The 17,480-nt window shown below is 57.1% G+C and overlaps 1 protein-coding gene across 14 annotated transcripts in view; it reads right to left on the bottom strand.

The window, feature by feature from the left end:
- Positions 1-678: 678 nt before the first annotated feature.
- Positions 679-17,480, bottom strand: part of GDPD5 (glycerophosphodiester phosphodiesterase domain containing 5) — a 91,750-nt gene continuing 74,948 nt past the window's right edge. For 7 of the 14 annotated variants that reach the window (XM_045371287.2, XM_045371290.2, XM_005579104.4 and 4 more), the window contains 12 exons: positions 15,621-15,719; positions 15,239-15,332; positions 14,703-14,848; positions 10,431-10,513; positions 9,139-9,289; positions 8,367-8,585; positions 7,650-7,807; positions 7,185-7,332; positions 5,891-5,973; positions 5,351-5,365; positions 2,940-3,052; positions 679-1,696 (listed from right to left, as the gene is read on the bottom strand). In XM_045371287.2, coding sequence (XP_045227222.1) covers positions 1,548-1,696; positions 2,940-3,052; positions 5,351-5,365; positions 5,891-5,973; positions 7,185-7,332; positions 7,650-7,807; positions 8,367-8,585; positions 9,139-9,289; positions 10,431-10,513; positions 14,703-14,848; positions 15,239-15,332; positions 15,621-15,719 — 1,458 coding nt within the window. In that variant the 3' untranslated portion in view covers positions 679-1,547. The remainder of the gene's footprint in view (positions 1,697-2,939; positions 3,053-5,350; positions 5,366-5,890; positions 5,974-7,184; positions 7,333-7,649; positions 7,808-8,366; positions 8,586-9,138; positions 9,290-10,430; positions 10,514-14,702; positions 14,849-15,238; positions 15,333-15,620; positions 15,720-17,480) is intronic. The other 7 variants (XM_074014783.1, XM_074014785.1, XM_005579108.4 and 4 more) reach the window with 2 other exon arrangements.

A 17,480-nucleotide genomic window follows, 5' to 3' on the forward strand; every position in this document is an offset into this window, starting at 1 on the left:
CAGACTCTCAGAACAAAGAGGGGAGTTACAGGCTTGCTCTGACGCCACCACTGACTCCTGCTCACAGACAGCAGAGGTCCCAAGGATTGGAAGGAAAGGACACCTGTGGTCCCAGGGCTGTACTTTGGCTTTCAGCCCAGGTGCCCCCAGTCCTGGGCATGGGCATGGGCCCTCCTCAGGCAGGTCCAAAGCTCGGAGAAGTCAAAGCCAAACTCCTCACATGGGGAAGAGGCCTCCCTGTGCTGAAGGCCTGTCCCAACACAGCCGGGAGGCTCAGAATGCCTTCGTGTGGCTGTGAGGGCACCTGCCAGTCCCACTCCCAGCCCCACATTGGACCCAGGAGCCCTCCCGCTCTGTGTGTCATTCCTAGCTTACGGGAGACATAACATATGCGCTGGGGTCAGACTCTGGGTGGGATTCTGGCTTGGCCTGTTCTAAGCTGTGTGGCCTTTGGAGGTCACTTTTACCTCTCCAAGACTGTCTCCCCATCCACCATGTGAGGATACCGGCTCCCAGCCACTGGCACCGTGGTGGACCCAGAGAAGGGGAGGCACCATCCTGCCGCTTTCCCATTCATTCCTGAGAATGGTTCCTCCTCAAATCATAGGGTCAGAACTGAAACCTAGACCCAGTGCACTTGTCCCCACCCTCCTGCTGGCAATTCAGAGACAACACACATCAAGATGGCAGCTTTAATCACATTGGCCGAGCCCCTTGGGTTCCCTCTGTGCAGGCCTACTTAGCCACACACCCACCCTGACCATGTCCAGAACACTTTTACCAGGTGGGCCCTGCCCTGTGGCCACTGATGTGGGAACCTGAGGTTAAATCAGTCTGTGGACTCCTGGGTTAGGGGACTCTTCTGCCCTGAGGTCTGCTGGACACTTCGGCATAGGATCCAGTAGCCCTGAGCTCACTCTTCTGGCCATCTCCAGCTGCTCCTGGGGGATGTGGCTCAGGTCTGCTCCTGGGACAGGGGGTTGGTGGTGGCATGAGGTGGACTGGGGAGGAGGACGTGTCTCCACACTGCAGCTGGCTTCCTCCTGGGCCGAACCTCCTTGTGCTTTGAGACTGACAGGAAGAGCAGAGTTGCTTCGGGTAGAGGCCCGGCCCAGGCCCTTGGGGCAGGATAAAAACAGAGAATTCAAGTGCCTCGGGGCACAGATAGGAGGACAGACGGCACAGGTGAGCATCCGCACCCTCCATTGCCACAGGGGGCATGGCATGGCCCATGACCCATCAAAGCTTCCAAGTCAGGATATAGGAGAGGGCCTCAGAAGAGGGGCCCAAGCCCTAGGCCCCGTACCACCCAGAAGGAGCCCCAGGCCTGCAGGGGCATCTGAGAGGCTGGAGTCCTGGTCCAGCTGGGCCTCAGGGGGACACGGGAGTCCCCCTCAAGAGAGGCTGTGGCTGACAAGGGGCTGGAGCCCACAAAGAGGCTGTGGAGCCAGCTTCCAGAGCACTCCGAGTTCAGACACGCTTCCATCAGCTCTCCTAGGCTCCCCTGGCTTCTGTGTCAGGTACAGGTGGATGAGACATGTCTTCAGCTAACGCCCACTCCGCTCTGTGAGGGTCTTGGCGCGGCTGCCACCCCCTCGGGGACCCACAGGGGTGGCGGTGCTGTTGGCATATGTGTCATAACTGTTGTCTGAACATACGGAGAGCACATCGGAGACCTCTACACCATCGCTGATTTCTGCGGGGCCAGAGGGAGACAGAATGTGAGTCAGGGAGGAGGCAGTCATAAGGATGGGTGACAGATGGGGCGGGAAGGCTGTACCACCCAGCTGGGCACTTGGAGGCTGATGAAACCACTGGGCTCAGGTCGACATTGAGCCTGGCACTCAAGGCCCCTTTGGTATCTGCCGAGCACTCTAGCTTCACCTTCATCTGCTGTCCCCTGGGACTTCACTTTGCAGTCACAGAAAACCACCTGTGTCCCTGAGCTTGGCACCCATGTGTCCACTCTCCTCAGGGCCTTTGCATGTGTTGGCCCCTCTCTTAGGAGTGGCTGCCCCAACACCACCTCCTTTTCCTACCATCTGGCTCAAGTCTTCTCATCTGTCACTCAGCCTCCTGGGAGCCTCATCAGAGCCCTGGGCCGGGTTGGGGCCTCCTCATGGCAACCCCAGCCCCTGCTTCCCTCTGCCCTGGCCACATTCTGTATGGTTGCCCAGGGTGGGTTCTGGGCATCTATGTCCCCAGGGCCTGGTAGAGTGCTGGGCATGGATCTGAGGCTCAAGAAAGCTCTGCTGAGTGGAGTTCGGCCCAACAGAGGGACTCTTCATTCTTGGTGCCCAGGCAAGCAGTGCTCCCTTGCCGCCTCTGCGCACATGCCGTGCCCACCTGGAATGCCCTTCCTTCCCTCAGCTCGCTCGGCCCTCAACTTGAAGCCATTACCCAGGCACCTCCTCTGCATCCTCCCCATCTCAGTGTATCAGGCACCCAAAGCATTCCTCACTGCCCAAGCAGCTCTGACCACGCCCTCCCCCACAGCACTGCCATCGCAGGAACTCGACTTTCCATGCCTCTGTTTACGTAGCTGCTGCTTCCATCAGACTGGGAATGTTGACAGGGACTGGCAAAGAGCAACGGTGAGGCCAATATTGTAGGATCCAAGTATGAATCAGGCAAAGGGGGCGGGCCTTCAAAACAGACTCCTCTCCCTACCCCACCCCTGCCCACCAACCATGGCACTGACACCGAGCCATGGTGGATGACAGAGTGGATGACTGTGTGTGGGGGTGTGTGTTTTCACACATGTACTTATGCCTTTGTATGTGTGTGGGTATAATTCCGGTGGGTTTATGTATATCTGTGCCCTTGTCCCTACCCGTATGTGCCGCACGTGAATGTGTGCGCATACACATCTGTTTGCATGTGGGGGTGCAGAAAGCTGGGCCCAGGGCCTGCCTCCACCTGTCTGCAGGGCTGTGTACCTGAGAAAATGAGCTTCTCCTTCATGATGCTGACGTCCCGGCTGGTCCGGCGCACTGCAGCGCTCAGCATGATCTGCTCAGGGTTGTAGCTTCGTATGCCACCCAGGCGCCACCTGCAGAGATGGCCCCGTGGGCATCAGGTCCCTCCTCACTCCTGCCTTGGAGCAGGGACCCTGCCTACTTCCAGAGCCTCTCTGGATGTGGCCTGAGAGACCAGCAGGACTCTTGTCCCACTGTACAAGGGGGAAATAAGCCCAGAGAGAGAGCAGAGTTGGGGCTCAAATCAGAGCCTACTGACTCTCGGCCAGGGCTTCCCGGCCTCCCTTTTACCTCCAGAGCCGTCAGTGAGCAGCCCTGGCCCAGGACTAGAGTTGGTTAGTTCTGTCTCAGGTGTCCCCAGTAATGCACCTGGCTTTCTTTGAATGGGACAGATTTGGGAGCAGGAGGAGCTTAGTAGGCATGACTCTGCTGACCTAAGCTGGGGCACACACCAATCTCAGGGAGTCCAGCTGATGTCTCCTGCAACTCTACCACCATGACCAGGCTAAGCGAAGCTACTGGGGAGACCCCCTGAGAGGGAGGGAAGGAAAGCAGGGGGGTGGGGCCAGGTGGTGGGGGCTTTGCCCAGAGCTGGTCTGCACAGGTTCCCAAGGCAAGGGGGTTAGAGTGACTTGGAGTGGGGCCAGCTGCTGCTCTGTCCTGACAGTCCTACTGGGGAGGGAGGTCAGAGCATGAATCCCCCTGATGGCTGAGACAGGTGCAAGGTAAAATTACTCAAGAGTGGGCTGGGAGGTGGAGCATGCATACAGGGCATACAGGGACCAGGCACTAAGTGGAAAGGACTCATGTTTCTGAGCCCAGCCCAGGCCACTGTCTTCACTATTGTCATTCCTCTGAACTAGCCCCAGTTTCCTGACCTCTGAACTTAGACCTTTCCTGGGATCTAGGCAGAAGGATCACTGAACTCTCACCCCTGTCCCCACCAAGAGGAGTGGGTGATCAGCTTGGGAACAAGAACCCAGCTGTCTCAGGGACTGAACCCTGCTTGGGGGATGGAGGGAGTCAAGACTCCACAAGAAACCAATTGTGAGTTACTAGATGGGGTCAGCGCAGCAGAAGCGGACAGACAGATGGACAGGTGGATGGATGGATGAACAGAGCAGGCAGACAAGGGGAAAGCAGGAGGCGGGGGGTAGCACAGACACCCTGGCGAGGCTGGCTGCCCTATGAATCGTTGAGGGCAGTGAGCAAATCTCTCTCTGTTCATCGCTGTGCCCCAGCACCATCAATGCCTGCCGTGTCCTGGCCACCTGACCTGTACTTGTTGAGCGAATGAATGGAAGAATAAGGTCCGCAGGGAAATGGTATCCTCCCCTGGCCTTGTTCCCCAGGGTCCCTTCCTCCTTCAGGCCTCTCCTGATCCCCAGGAGACAATGACACTGCCCTGGCTGTGTCTGAGCAAACCCAGCATGTCTGTGCCAGCGGCTGAATCACCATGGGGCAGCCTCCCTGACACGCTCGGCTCCACGTGAGAAGGCCCAACTCCTGCTGCAGACACAGCACCGGCACCAGCTGCCGGTGTGTGTGGATGCTGGTCAACTGGGCGGACAGAGGAATGACTCAGGGAGTGTCCCATAGCCAGACACAGCATCTCCTCCTAGAAGCTGGTTGGTGAAGCTGCCTGACCCAGGAGGGGCTAAGGCACTAGAGGAAGGGAGACTTGGGTCCCTGAGTCTAGGTCTCATCCTGGAAATTCACGTCAAAACCCAGGACAGTGTCAGGCCAGGGTCTCTTGGCCAGGCACATCCAGAACAGGAAGCTCAGCCACTGTGGGGTCCTCTCGGGGGAACAAGGAAAAGGCTGTGTGTGGGGGGAGCAAAGCAGGGATGGGTGTCACAGATAGAATGTAAAGAAGAGAGAGAAAGAGATGGGAGAGGCAGAGAAAGGTAAACAGGAAGAGTGAACAGTGGGAGAGGCAGAGCCAGGGAGGGAGAAGATGGGAAGAGAGAGGCAGAAACTTGGTAGGGTCTGCCCTGGACAAGTGGTGAAGACCCCGGTGAGTGGGCCAGAGGCAGGGGGATGCCGGTGCCCAGGTAGGGTCCCCTCCTCCAGAGGGAGACACTTTGGTGCACAGAGAGGCCAGGTCAGGAAGCTGTCAAGGAAACACTGGTCCCCCCCTGCAGAAACAGCCGTAGGAACAGGGAGCAGAGGGACACACACGGCAGTGGGACGGCAGGAGCAGAAAAGAGGATTGCAGGGGTAAGGGAGGCTTCAGGCAAGGGCGGTGTCTGCGAGGTGACCCAGGCACAGGGTTTGGTGCACGGCGGGTTTTTAGACAGAACTGGAGAAGGGGATGGCAAGAGGGAGAAAGAGGAACAGGAGGAGGAGGAGGAAGACCACACCAGAATTACCTGATCAAGTGATAGCTGTGAGATGCCAGAGTGCAGCAGAGAGAGGGGGAGGGGGAGAGAGGAGGGACATGCGCCGATCAGAGCAGGATGGGACAGAGAGAGAACGTCAGTAAAGAACAAAATCCCAGCCCCTTGGTTCCTGGCTGGGTGGGGGCCCCCGGCTGGCCCTAGACCCTCCCTGGGACCAACCACACCTCCCCACTTTGAGCACACCCCAGCTATCTTGCTGAGGGCTGGTGGGAACCCATGCCCTGGCTAACGGATGAGCAGGCCAGCCTGGAGAGGAACTGAAATTCACCTAAGCCCACACAGCCACTCAAGGCGGAGCTTGGCTCTGCGCTCCCAGCTGCAGGTTCATTCCAGAAGCCACCCAGCCTCTGTCTGAGGCAGGATGGGGCCACCAGGGTCCTTCCTTCTCCCCTGGTCAGGCCCGCTCCTGGCTGAGGGCCCAGGGCTCAGGAGCAGGTTCACCTGGCTGGGGTAGGGGCTGGGCCTGCTGTAGGGTAGGGATGGCCACGGAAGTGGTCAGATCCTACTCACTTCTGGAGCACGAAGATGCCCACGATGAGGGTGAAGGAGACCAGGTCGGCAGTGACCCACATGAGACAGTACTCGTCCGGGGGCTGTGGACAGACGGCCCGAGGCCAACTTCCAGTCACGGCCAGTCCAGACTGAGGCTCCAGACTGAGGGTCCGTGGACCAGAGGACCCCACATGGCCACTGGCGAAGGGCAAGGGAGGACTCTGAGGGGGTCTGGGGGCTGAAGATTACATTTTGCAGGTGTGGGCTCCGTGCTCTATGGGCCTGGGGGCCGGGACATGTATGTGTACATGTGTGCACTCTCAGGGTAGGAGGGGATTGTATGGTGCTAAGGACAGAGGGGGCATGTGCTAGGCCTGCAGGGTCTGTGTGTCCAGCGGCCTCAAAGCAGGAGCCAGATACTAAAAGACAGTGACCCTGCTCCTCCCTCCCTCCTGACTCTCATCCCATCGGTCTTGCCCCTTTCCCCAGGCTGCCTTCCCTTCACCCTCCTCTCCCACAGAACCATCCACATCTTAGGTCTGATTCATTGGCACTGCATTCTCTCAGCCATAAGGATACCCTCCATCTGCCTTCTGCATGCTCAGGGAGGTGGCAGTGGAGCCACCACCTATCTGCAGGTGTGCAGTCAACCAGCTAAAATAATGTTTTACTTGCTGTTCTGAGCAAATTTTAATGTTTCCTATTCTTTTTTATTTTTATTTTTTGAGACAGGGTCTCACTTTGTCACCCAGGCTGGAGTGATCATAGCTCACTGCAGCCTCGACCTCCTGGGCTCAAGCAATCCTCCCACTGCAGCCTACCAAGTAGCTAGGACTACAGGTGTGTGCCACCATGGCCAGCAAATTATTATTATTATTATTATTTTGTAGAGACAGGGTCTCACTATGTTGCCCAGGCTAGTCTTGTACTCCCGGGCTCCAGTCATCATCCTGCCTCTGCTTCCCAAAATGCTGGGATTATAGGCGTGAGCCCCATGCCCAGTCAATGCTTCCTATTCCGGTCCTGTTGTTATCCTCCAAACCAAAGAAACCCAAGCAGCTCTTTACTTCTCTAGAGCCCTTAGTGATGCTTTTCTCCCTGTGGATCAGGCCCAGGGTCCTCCCAATACCTTAGTGCAGATCCCAGATGCCATGAAATCCTCATGCCTCAAGCCTGCACCCCCACCACAGACTTCCCACCACGCCAGAGACCTCCCAGGGACAGCCCCAAGCACAGAGCTTGCTGAGTGGTCAGGGCAGGCCATAGGCAGCTCCAGCACTGCCCCCCAGGTGCCCTCTGCCCCCCAACTCACCATGATCCAGAGGGGGGAAGGCACCTGGGACAGGGTGTGGGAGTTGTCAGAGGTGACGGATGGGACCCCCGCACACCACAGCAGGGAGAAGAGCCACGGTGCATTGACTGTGTAGAGGTTCACACTCAGGTTCCAGGACGCGTAGTCCCTGGGAGGCAGGGGAGAGGCGGGTCAGCATGTGGACTCTGGCAGCTCCGGGCCCAGTGTGAGGGCTGGTAAAGCATGTCCTCTTCACCACTTCACAGCCATGCCCGGGGGACGGAACGTCGGCTCCAGAGGGCCAAGCTTGGGGACAAGCCCGGGTCTGCCTGACATACCCTGTCGTCTTTGAACCATGTGTGCCCGATTCCTCTGTGTGCCCATCCCTCTGCCCAACTGTGTGTGTGTTTTGTGGGGCGGTGGTGGCAGGACTGAGAGAGACTCAGTCCCACCCTCTCCTGGAGGAGCCTGGGTCAGGGCAGGCACCTGAGCTCCTGGCGGGACACCTGAGTGTAGCGCAAGTTCAGCCGTTGGATGTGGCCTCTCCGCAGGCTGGTGACCGCCTCCTTGGAGCCCGATGTCTGCTGGAAGCCGGGAGCCACCTTCCGCACCAGGGGCCTCTGCCTGCTAGGCAGCCACATGACCTGCAGGCAGGAGAGAAGCAGCCTCGGACTTCTCTTCTGCACAATGGGTAAGAGTAGCTACCCCTCCTAGAGCACCCGTGGGGTTGAGAGACGGGACCTGGCAGGCAGTGAAAGCTTAGATGCAGTCATTAGCAGGGCAGGACTCAGTCCCAGCCAAGGCTGCAAAGCGCACTGGGAGCAACTCAGGAAGCTTCCCTTCTGGCCCGCTGCTAGTACGGGAGGGAAAACCCAAACAGCCACTACTCTGCACATGGCCACTAGCACTTAGTGTGCTGTCCTAAACTGATGTCAGATTTCTCTGGTCCCAAATTATTACACCACACAACAGGGCAACACTTCACTGAAATAACTTGACAGCCTGGACCTTTATACATTTTAAGGTGTTTTCTTGTTTTCCTCTTGTCCCATGATGACCCTGCCAGGGAAGTAAGGGGTGTGTGATCCCCATTTTACAAACGAGAAAGCTGAAGTCCGGAGTGCAACAGGGAGAGGCTATGCAGCAGCAGGGCTCTAGCCAGGCCAGAGCTCCCGGGAGCAGAGCTGCGCTGCAGGGCCTCACCTGGTGCTGGGGGAAGCCAGAGTGCAGCACGGCCTCCAGAGTCACGTTGAGGAAACTGTTGCGGTACGGGTGCTCCCGGGGTGGGTCACGCAGGTTGAGCAGCAGTGTGGCATTGCCCTTGGCCAGCTCCAGGAGCTCTGCCAGGCTGCAGATGGACTGGTTCTGGGCCTCTCTGTGATCGGAGGGTGACAGGGAGCTGGCTGTCCAGAAGGGGTCAGTCTGGCAGGGATAGGGACACACACATGGCTGCATCATCAGCCCTTTGGGGGCCCCCACATACCCTTCTGGCAACCGAGCGTGGAGACCCCTGGGCTGCCAGAGGCTGCTGGGGTTAGCAGATTGATGGCTGTGGCCATGTGGAGGCTGTAGGAGGCCCCAGCCCTCACCTTTCTTCCCCACACCCTGCTTAGCAAGAGGACGGAGGACAGCTTACTTGGAATCGTGCCCAGACCCACGGCATTTCTCCTTCTAGAGCATTTCAGACCAGAAAGCCAACCCCTCTCTAGAGTTTTACAGAGTTAACAATTCTATTTACTGCTCTCGTCCCTGTCAACCTTTTATAGTAAGGGAAACGGACCCAGAACAAGCAGTGACAACCACGAGATCTGGCAGCAGTGGCAGGAAGCCCAGGAGGCCACTAAGCAGCTTGGGTGGAGGTCGGGAAAGCCCTGTGAGTGGGGGTCTCGGAGCTGATGGCCACCCTTGCATCTCACTCCTTGCAGTCCCTGCTGGTGTTTTCCATGCCTAAGATTGGGGTCAGGTGCAGCCAGACCTTCAGGAACCACTGGCCAGCATTGAGTCTCTGCAGGGTGGTCCAGTTGAGCATGGAGGCAGGCCTGCGGGCCAGCTCTGGGAACTCCTCCTCCACGTTGGTGGTGCGCCGCAGGGTGGCATCGTGCATGAGGAAGGGCACGCCGTCCAGGCTGCAGGGAGGGTGGGGCCGTCGAGTCACTGACCCCCCAGATCCCTCACCTGCCCACCAATGATCGTCACCCCACACAGTCCTCCCCATCCAGCACAGGATCCCGGCTGGGCTGCCGCTCTCTGGGCCTCAGTCTCCCCATCTGCACAGGGAAGACAGTGGGCTGGTGGGTGACCCTGAAGGGCCAACGCCTTCTGGCTCTCTGTGAGGGTCAGATGGGGGTGGGGACTGCCAAGGAGGGCGGGCTGGGAAAAAAGCTGGACCTACTCTCTTAGCAGCCTTGGAAGGTAGGTGCTGCCTCATTTGATAATGGAGAAACTGAGGCTAAGAGAGGGAAGTGTCTAGCTCAAGGTCCACAGCCTGTAAGTGGTGGAACCTGGTTTGGAACCAAATCCCTGTGATGCTATGATGGGAACAGTGCAAATGTAGACCTCTTTGGCAAATTCCATCCGACCCCAATCCTTGTCTACTCTACCAGGGTTGCCAATAGCTCATATGGTGCCTTAGTGTGAAAAAGTAAAAGGCACCCGTGCCCTCTGTTCCTCAAGGCATTTTACCACCATCTGCTAGAAAGTTGTGATAAATACACAATTCTATGTCTATACTGGGAACAATGTCCTCATATATGTGATGCCCTTGTTCAGAACACAACCTGTACAACTATATATGACAGTCCTGCCCGTCTTCTCTTCTCAGATAACCTGTTATGAGATTAGTATGGATTCTTCCCGCCATTTATACTAGTATCTACTTATATATGTACAGGGAGAAAGTGTATATGTCACTTTTTTGTGGTCTTTTAAAACGTAACTGGGGTCACAGTGACTGTATCACTCTGCAACTTGCTTTGTTTCCCTCATGAGAGTGTTGGAGCTCTATCATACACAGCCATATAGATCTATTTTTCCCTTCAAGTGGCTCTGTGGCAGGGCTCCTGCTTGCACCAAGAGCATTTGTTCTTTCCTCTATTTTACGTCCTGGAGTCTGCAGGAACGGGGTGCCTGCCCTGCTGTGGATAATCTAAGCCCCCCTCCTCCCATCTCAGAGGCTCTGAGACCAGAGGTTCCTCCAGCAGAGACCCAGGTGGATGCTGATGTGTGTGGGAGGGGTTAGAGGAGCTATATCCCCTCCGCTACACCTACCTGATGGTAATGTCAGCCTGGAGCCCATACAACTTCTGCTCGAGGGCCTTCCGGAAGGACATGAGCGTGTGCTCTGGAGCCAGCTGGGGAAGAAGGGGTGGTGAAGGGAGAGCCAAGATTCAGCTGATGTACTCTCCCCAGCCAATGGGAAGTCTTCCATGTTAGGAGGCTGGGCGAGGCCTGGTTCTAATTCTGGTTCCTCCACAGAGTAGCTATGTGACCCTGGGCACCCACTCAGCTTCTCTGAAGTTCAGCTTCCTCAACCCGGCTCTGGTTCTAGCCTTGACTCTGCCTTTAGCTATTGTTCTGACTTTGGGTATATTTCTCTGTGGATCTCAGTTTCCCCATGTGCCCTTAGAGATGTGTATTCATGAGGGTCCTTATGCCTAATTAGGACAGTTGGGGCTCTAAGCCTCCCTAATTCCATCTCATCTGAGGACTCTGTCATACCCTTTGCTGCCACTGGGGGTCAGCACCAAACCAAGGATTGGGCTAAGCCCAGGCCCATGAGGGATGGTCCCAGGGAAGAAGGGAGGGAGGACACCCCACCCCTCATCCCCGCCCCTGTCAGTGAAGGGGTGAGGTGGGAAGGATTCCCATGGCTGATCTCAGTCATTCCCACTGAAGACAATCCTATTCCTACCTTCTCTCCCTCTGGCCACGATGTTCCCCAGCCACTCCCCTCTTCTGTGACACAGCCTAGCACTGGGGAGCCAGGGAGTGGTGAGGGCTTTGGAACAGACTGAAAAGGTGCAATTCCACTTCCCAGACACAGAGCCGAGGCATCAGTTTCTTTAGCTATAAAATGGGCTAACACTATCAACCTCATAGGTGAGATAACAAATGTCAGAGACCCTAGTCCAGGACCGGGCACACAGCAGGGTCTCTGTAATGAGTTTCTTTCTTCCCCTGTCCCTGGCACACAGCACTCTTGGAGGACATGTTACCTGTCTCCCAGACCAGTGGGCTGTGTGAGGCACTCCCAGGGGAGCAGGACTAGAAAGGCATGAAGACAGAGGCACAGACTCAGTGCAATCCCACCCATCTCTAAATATCCTGTGGCCGGGCCTTCCACCAGTGACCACTTGACAGGGGTCCATGCTCCCTGCTGCATGGGCTGGGGCTGCAGAAAGCAGAAGCTTGGGAGGGGTTACGAAGACCCTCAGGGCAGAGGAAGTGTTTGGGAAGGGGAAAGTCTTTTTTGGAAGCTTTTAGACACAGTTAAGGTCTCTCTGGCTTAGGTGCTGGCCTCCTGGAGAAAGATGTGGAAACCTGGCCCTCCCTGGCCAGACTCAGGACTCCAGGAAGGCCCCAGAAGCATACATGTTGCTGGGGTGAATTCTTAGTCTCCATCTCAGAGCTTGCACCTGCCTCAGGCCTGTCCAAGTGGGGTTCTGTTGTCAGGAGGCTGTGCATGGGGGTGGGGGGTAGTTACTCAGGTGGGCAGGACACTATGGTTAAGAGACCTGGATTTATAAAACAGCAACTCAAAGTACTATTAAAAAAGAGTCCTAGCTTCAGAGTTAGTGCAATAGAATATTAAAGTACATGTACACCCACACACAGAGGGACAGGCCGCGTCTGCATAGGAACAACACGTCCGGGGCACACAGTCTCCAAGACAGAGATGTTGGCCGGGCGTGGTGGCTCAAGCCTGTAATCCCAGCACTTTGGGAGGCCGAGATGGGCGGATCACAAGGTCAGGAGATCGAGACCATCCTGGCTAACACGGTGAAATCCCGTCTCTACTAAAAAAATACAAAAAACTAGCCGGGCGAGGTGGCGGGCACCTGTAGTCCCAGCTACTCGGGAGGCTGAGGCAGGAGAATGGCGGGAACCCGGGAGGCGGAGCTTGCAGTGAGCTGAGACCTGGCCACAGCACTCCAGCCTGGGCGACAGAGCGAGACTCCGTCTCAAAAAAAAAAAAAAAAAAAAAAAAAGACAGAGATGTACACTTGGGCCCACCACACACAGACATGTGGACCCAGAGTCAGAGACCCCCAAGGCAATGCACAGGGACACACAGAGAGGACCCTTGCCAGCCCCTCAAAAACTACCTCCAGGGCATGATCACCCAGTTGCAGAATGTGAAAAATCCCACAGGACAAATGACTCAGTTTCTCAGGACAAATAAACAGCCTAAGGGAAAAAAGGGAGGGGGATTTTTATTTATTTATTTATTTTTGAGACAGAGTTTCACTCTTGTTGCCCAGGCTGGAGTGCAATGGTGCAATCTCAGCTCAGTGCAACCTCTGCTTCCCGGGTTCAAGTGATTCTCCTGTCTCAGTCTCCTAAGTAGCTGGGATTACAGGCATGTGCCACCACACCAGCTAATGTTCTATTTTTAGTAGAGATGGGGTTTTTCCATGTTGGTCAGGCTGGTCTGGAACTCCTGACTTCAGGGGATCTGCCTGCCTCGGCCTCCCAAAGTGCTGGGATTATAGGCATGAGCCACCGAGCCCAGCGGGGGGATTGTTACAGACCAAAAGGCACTCCAGAGACACACCAACCAGATGCATGCTGTGGACCGCATTTGGATCCTGATTTTTAACAACTAAACTGTAAAAAGATATTTTTGAGACAATAAAGGGAAATTGAACATGGATTCTATTTTAGATAATATTAAGGAATCATTATCCTTAATATTGGCTGGGTGTAATAACAGCATTGTGGTTATGTATCTTTCTAAAGTCCTCATGTGTACAGATATATCCTGAAGTGCCTATGGGTAAGACGATGCGATGCCTAAGATTTGCTTTACTACCCCAGAAAAAAAAGTAGCAGACAGATGAAGCAAGAATGGCCAAATGTTGGTAAGTATGGGACTGGATTCATTACATCCTTCTTCATTATGTGAGTTGTTATACGCTTTTCTCCACTTCTACATATATTTGACCTTTTTCTACTAAAGAAAACCATCTTCACTGGGGCCCCCTCACACACCCACCTTCCTGCTTCAGCATACCACTTGTGTCCCCTGGCCGCTGGAGGGAGCCCGGGAGATGGTAATCTGAGTCATGGAGACAGGAGAGGCTGTCATTCTGAGCCCCTCAGAAGAGTTCCCCTGTCCCTGCTGGGAAGGCTGGGCTCCAACTGATCCTCACAATAACCAGCAGCAGGGGCATCCATACCTTTGAGGCATAGAGTGGACTGGTGACCCCCTCCAAGATGCACAGGCAGCATGTGGCCAAACTGGACCCGAGATCCAGATCCCCACTGGCTGCCTCTGGGAGGGGCTGGGGTCAGCACGGGAGTCTGGCTCAGGGGCTGGAGTCTTATTGAGAAAATAACACCCACCACACGCAGGGGGCCAGACTTCCAGAGTGAGTGGCAGCCTGGCAGACCCAGCACCTCCTTCTAAAGCAGTTATGTGAGGCCCCCTTACTACCCTGAGGTCCCACAACAGCCTGAAACACTGGGAAGCCAAGCCCTCAGGAAGTGCCCACATCCCCGCCTCCTCAGCAGGGTGGGAGTGGTACTGCCTCTGTTGAGAAGCCCAGGGTTCAAGGCTTTCATGGAGGAATAGACCCTGGTCCAGACAGATGGCCCTGCCCAAGGTAACAGCAGTGTCTACCTCTTACTTTCTGTGCGCCACATGCATATCTGGGCACTGCACACAGGCTACCTCCTGCTCCTCATAGTCCCACGGCAGGTGCTCTCTCTAATCCCATGGTACAAGACGAGGGAACCAGGCACAGAGATGGAAACTGTTGGGCCTCCCACAGCTGGTGAGGGGCTGTGCCGGGATGCTAACTCAGGCAGCACGGCTCTGGAGCCTGCCCTCTCACCGAAGCTCTCCTGCAGGGCCATGGGGTGCCCCAGTGGCAGAATGCGGCACTGACTTTGACCCCTTCCTCTCTCTCCAACTCAAGCCGGTTCAGCCATACTCACTGTCACAGTGGGCTCTGAGCTGCCTCCCAGCTCTCCTGGAGGGTTCTCCTGATGCCTGGTGGCAGCCCCCAGGCCCCACACTCAGCATCCGTCTCCTGGGCCTTCCTAACCTGCACCTGGGTCTAGCCTGGGCCTAAAACCCTCCTGCATCTTTGCAGGGCACTTAAGACAAAAGTGAAATCTTTTTAGGAAGACGCCTTCAGGATGCTTCGAGATGTGCTTCCATCCCAGCACTCCCGGCCTTTTTACCAATCCTTCCCATGCACCTCCCCTCAAAAAGCTACAGATGGTTGCTACTGTTACATATATCAATTTCCCAAGAAGGTCTCCCCCATCGCACCCCACCCCATGGGGCTGTTAGGACCCTGAGATGGCACTCACCATGGGGGCCCCACGGTGGCCAATGAGGGCGGGCTTGGGGCCAAGGTCCTTCTTCTCCATGATGCAGGGAGAAGAGATGGTGAGAGGGGCCAGGTAGAGGGCAAACACCACGGTGAAGAAGGTACAGAGAATGGTCACCTGGGAGGCTGCAGGTAAGGGGCCGTTAGTGCTGCCTGGTGAGCCCCGGGCAGGTTGGGGTGCAATGCTGGACCCCTCTACCCCCGGCCTGTCAGGATCCAGGTGCTCTTGGAGGCAGCCTTTATTCTTGCTGGGAAGGTGAACCCCGCCTCTAACTCACACAGATACACATGCATGCAGGCAGAGAGAGACATGGAGGAGGAATACAGTGTGAGGCCGACCGAAGCTGCGACCCTCCATGGACTCTGTGGGCCACTCTGAGGCAGGATCCCCCTCACTGAGTGCAGGGACCCCACCCCATCCCCAGGCCACCCAGGGAAAGCCCAGGTCATGGCAGCGCCAGCTGGTCTTGGCACCTGCAGGGATTGGAGGGGCAGGCCCTTCACAGTTCTACTCACAGGTCCGCTCTGCGCGGGCAAACTGTCCTGCCACAATCCAGGAGAGCACGGTGACTGCTGCCAGGGCCCCCACATGCAGGAATGGCGCTGTGCCCTGCGTGCAGGGAGAGGGAAGGGAGACCAATGACGCCCAGCTCTGCCCAGACCCTGTGTCACCAGCCTCCTACTTCTACCCATGGGCAGGCAACCCTGTCTCCATCTGCCAACTGAGGACACTGGGAGCCTCAGGACCCTGGCATCCTCCCTAGTTCTGACCTGCTCTGTGACTCTGGGCCCCTCCCTGCCCCTCTTTGGGCCTTGGTCTAGAGGAAGGGAAATGACAGAAAGGCTGTTGTTGTGAGGGTCCTGGGGGAGCAGCCACCCAGGCCCCCTCCCCACTCACCTGCAGGGAGATCAGCAGCACCTCCCACTCGTCCTCCCACAGCTGGGCCACGGCCGACATGGCCACCACTGTGGACGCCAGGATGACTACCAGCCCGATCTGGAGGGGGAAGAGACACCAGACAGACTCAGAGTGGGTGGGAGGGTTCCCAGTGTGTCTGAGAGAGGCACCAAAGGGAGAGACAGGGAGAGCAGGAGAGGCCAATGGAGCAGGGCAGAGGGGAGGGAGGAAAGAGACAGGCATGGGCTGCCAGGAAACCAGAGACCGGCAGACAGACATGGCAGGGAGAGACTGAGGCAGGAGGAGGCCGGCAGACCCAATGAGGAAGGGACAGTGAGAAATGAAAGGGAGGATGGGGACAGGAGGAGGAGGGAGCTGTGAGGAGGGAGAACATTCAGTAGGGATACCTCCCTGGGCCTGGCAGATTAGTCCCACCCAAGGCAGATTAGTCACACCCTGCCCAGCCTCCCTGTACTCTCGGCTTGGCACCCAGCCTCCCTGTACTCTCGGCTTGGCACAGCAGAGGAGGAAACCCACTTGCCAAGGCCATGCCCAGGCCTTAGGGGAAGGAGGCTGAGGACCTGGGTCCACTGCAGGAGCCTGGAGTGTAGCCCAGCCTGGCACTCTGGGCTGGGCTCACAGTGGCACTTCAGGCAGGGGTGGGTGGTGAAACACAGCTCCACTTGCCCCATCTCCACGGTCTGCCCTCTCCCAGACTCCCAGCATCCAGGTCCACCGTGATGGGGGCCACCCTCCTTGCAGCCTCCAGAAGAAAGCAAAGCACAGCTCTCATGGAGGATGAGGTGGCACCTCCAAGGGACAGAGATCTCTAGGGACAGGGGAGACCTGATATCTTCAACCACGCGAAGCTCAGCAGAGGTTTTCGGCTCCTTGGCCCCCAGCCCCTCGCCCCTGGCCATGGATCTCACTCCACCCACCACCCTCCCCATCCCGAGGCCTGTCTCTCTAAAGCCCAGGTTGTGGCTCTCCTCCAAAGTCTCCCGCAGCTCCCAGTCTCTGCAAGGGTCAAAGCCGCCACCTCCGTCTCCCTGGTTTCTCTAGACTCGTCTCCCACCTCCCTCCAAAGGCCTGTCCTCCCACAGCACTGCCGGCTGCCCTGCCTCCCTGGAGCCATTCTCACTGCTGGCAGGGCCCTCACTCCCTTTCTCCCGAGGCAACTTTTCCCAGAGGCAGTAGAGGCCAAGAACCCTCTGACGCTGAGCAGGGACAGTGGCATTTCTAGACGATGAGCGTGGGGCGGTGGCCAGCATCTCCGCTCCCTGCCCAGGGACCTTCACTCGCTGGCAGGGAAGGCTGAGTCTCGCCTGGGATGAAGTTTCCCTTTGGGGGCTTTTCATTCCAGCCCATCAGCCTGGAAACTGATGGCTGTTCCCCCAAGAGACGCGAGTGAGGCCGAGACAGGTGAGCAGCTGGAGGGGCTGCGACATGCGGGCTCAGGGCTCAGGGCTCAGGGCTCAGGGCGGGAAGAGGCACAAGCGTGCCTGGGCCTGTGGGGGTGCTTCGCGTGGTCCCCAGGTTGGTTCAGCGGAGGTATGGGTATCCTCATCTCACACACGGGAAGCGAAGTTCGGGGAGCGGAACAGCTGGCTGCGGAGCTTCGAAGGGGCAGAACCAGAAACGAACACCTTCTGCCCATCTCAGGGGGTGAGGGGGTGTGCGCTTTCTCTGACAGCCCGCTGGGCTGTGCAGTCTCAGGGAGGCCCAGCCGCGCCTCCGAACCCCTGAGAACCCCGCCCTCGGCACTCAGGCCCCTCCTCCCGGCTGACCCCGGCGCGCAGCTGCCCCCTTGTGGCCATCGTGGGAGGAGGCCCTACACACAGCGAGTTAAGGGCGGTTTCT

Source organism: Macaca fascicularis, chromosome 14, assembly GCF_037993035.2.
Source record: "Macaca fascicularis isolate 582-1 chromosome 14, T2T-MFA8v1.1".
In the NCBI taxonomy this organism is placed as follows: Eukaryota; Metazoa; Chordata; class Mammalia; order Primates; family Cercopithecidae; genus Macaca; species Macaca fascicularis.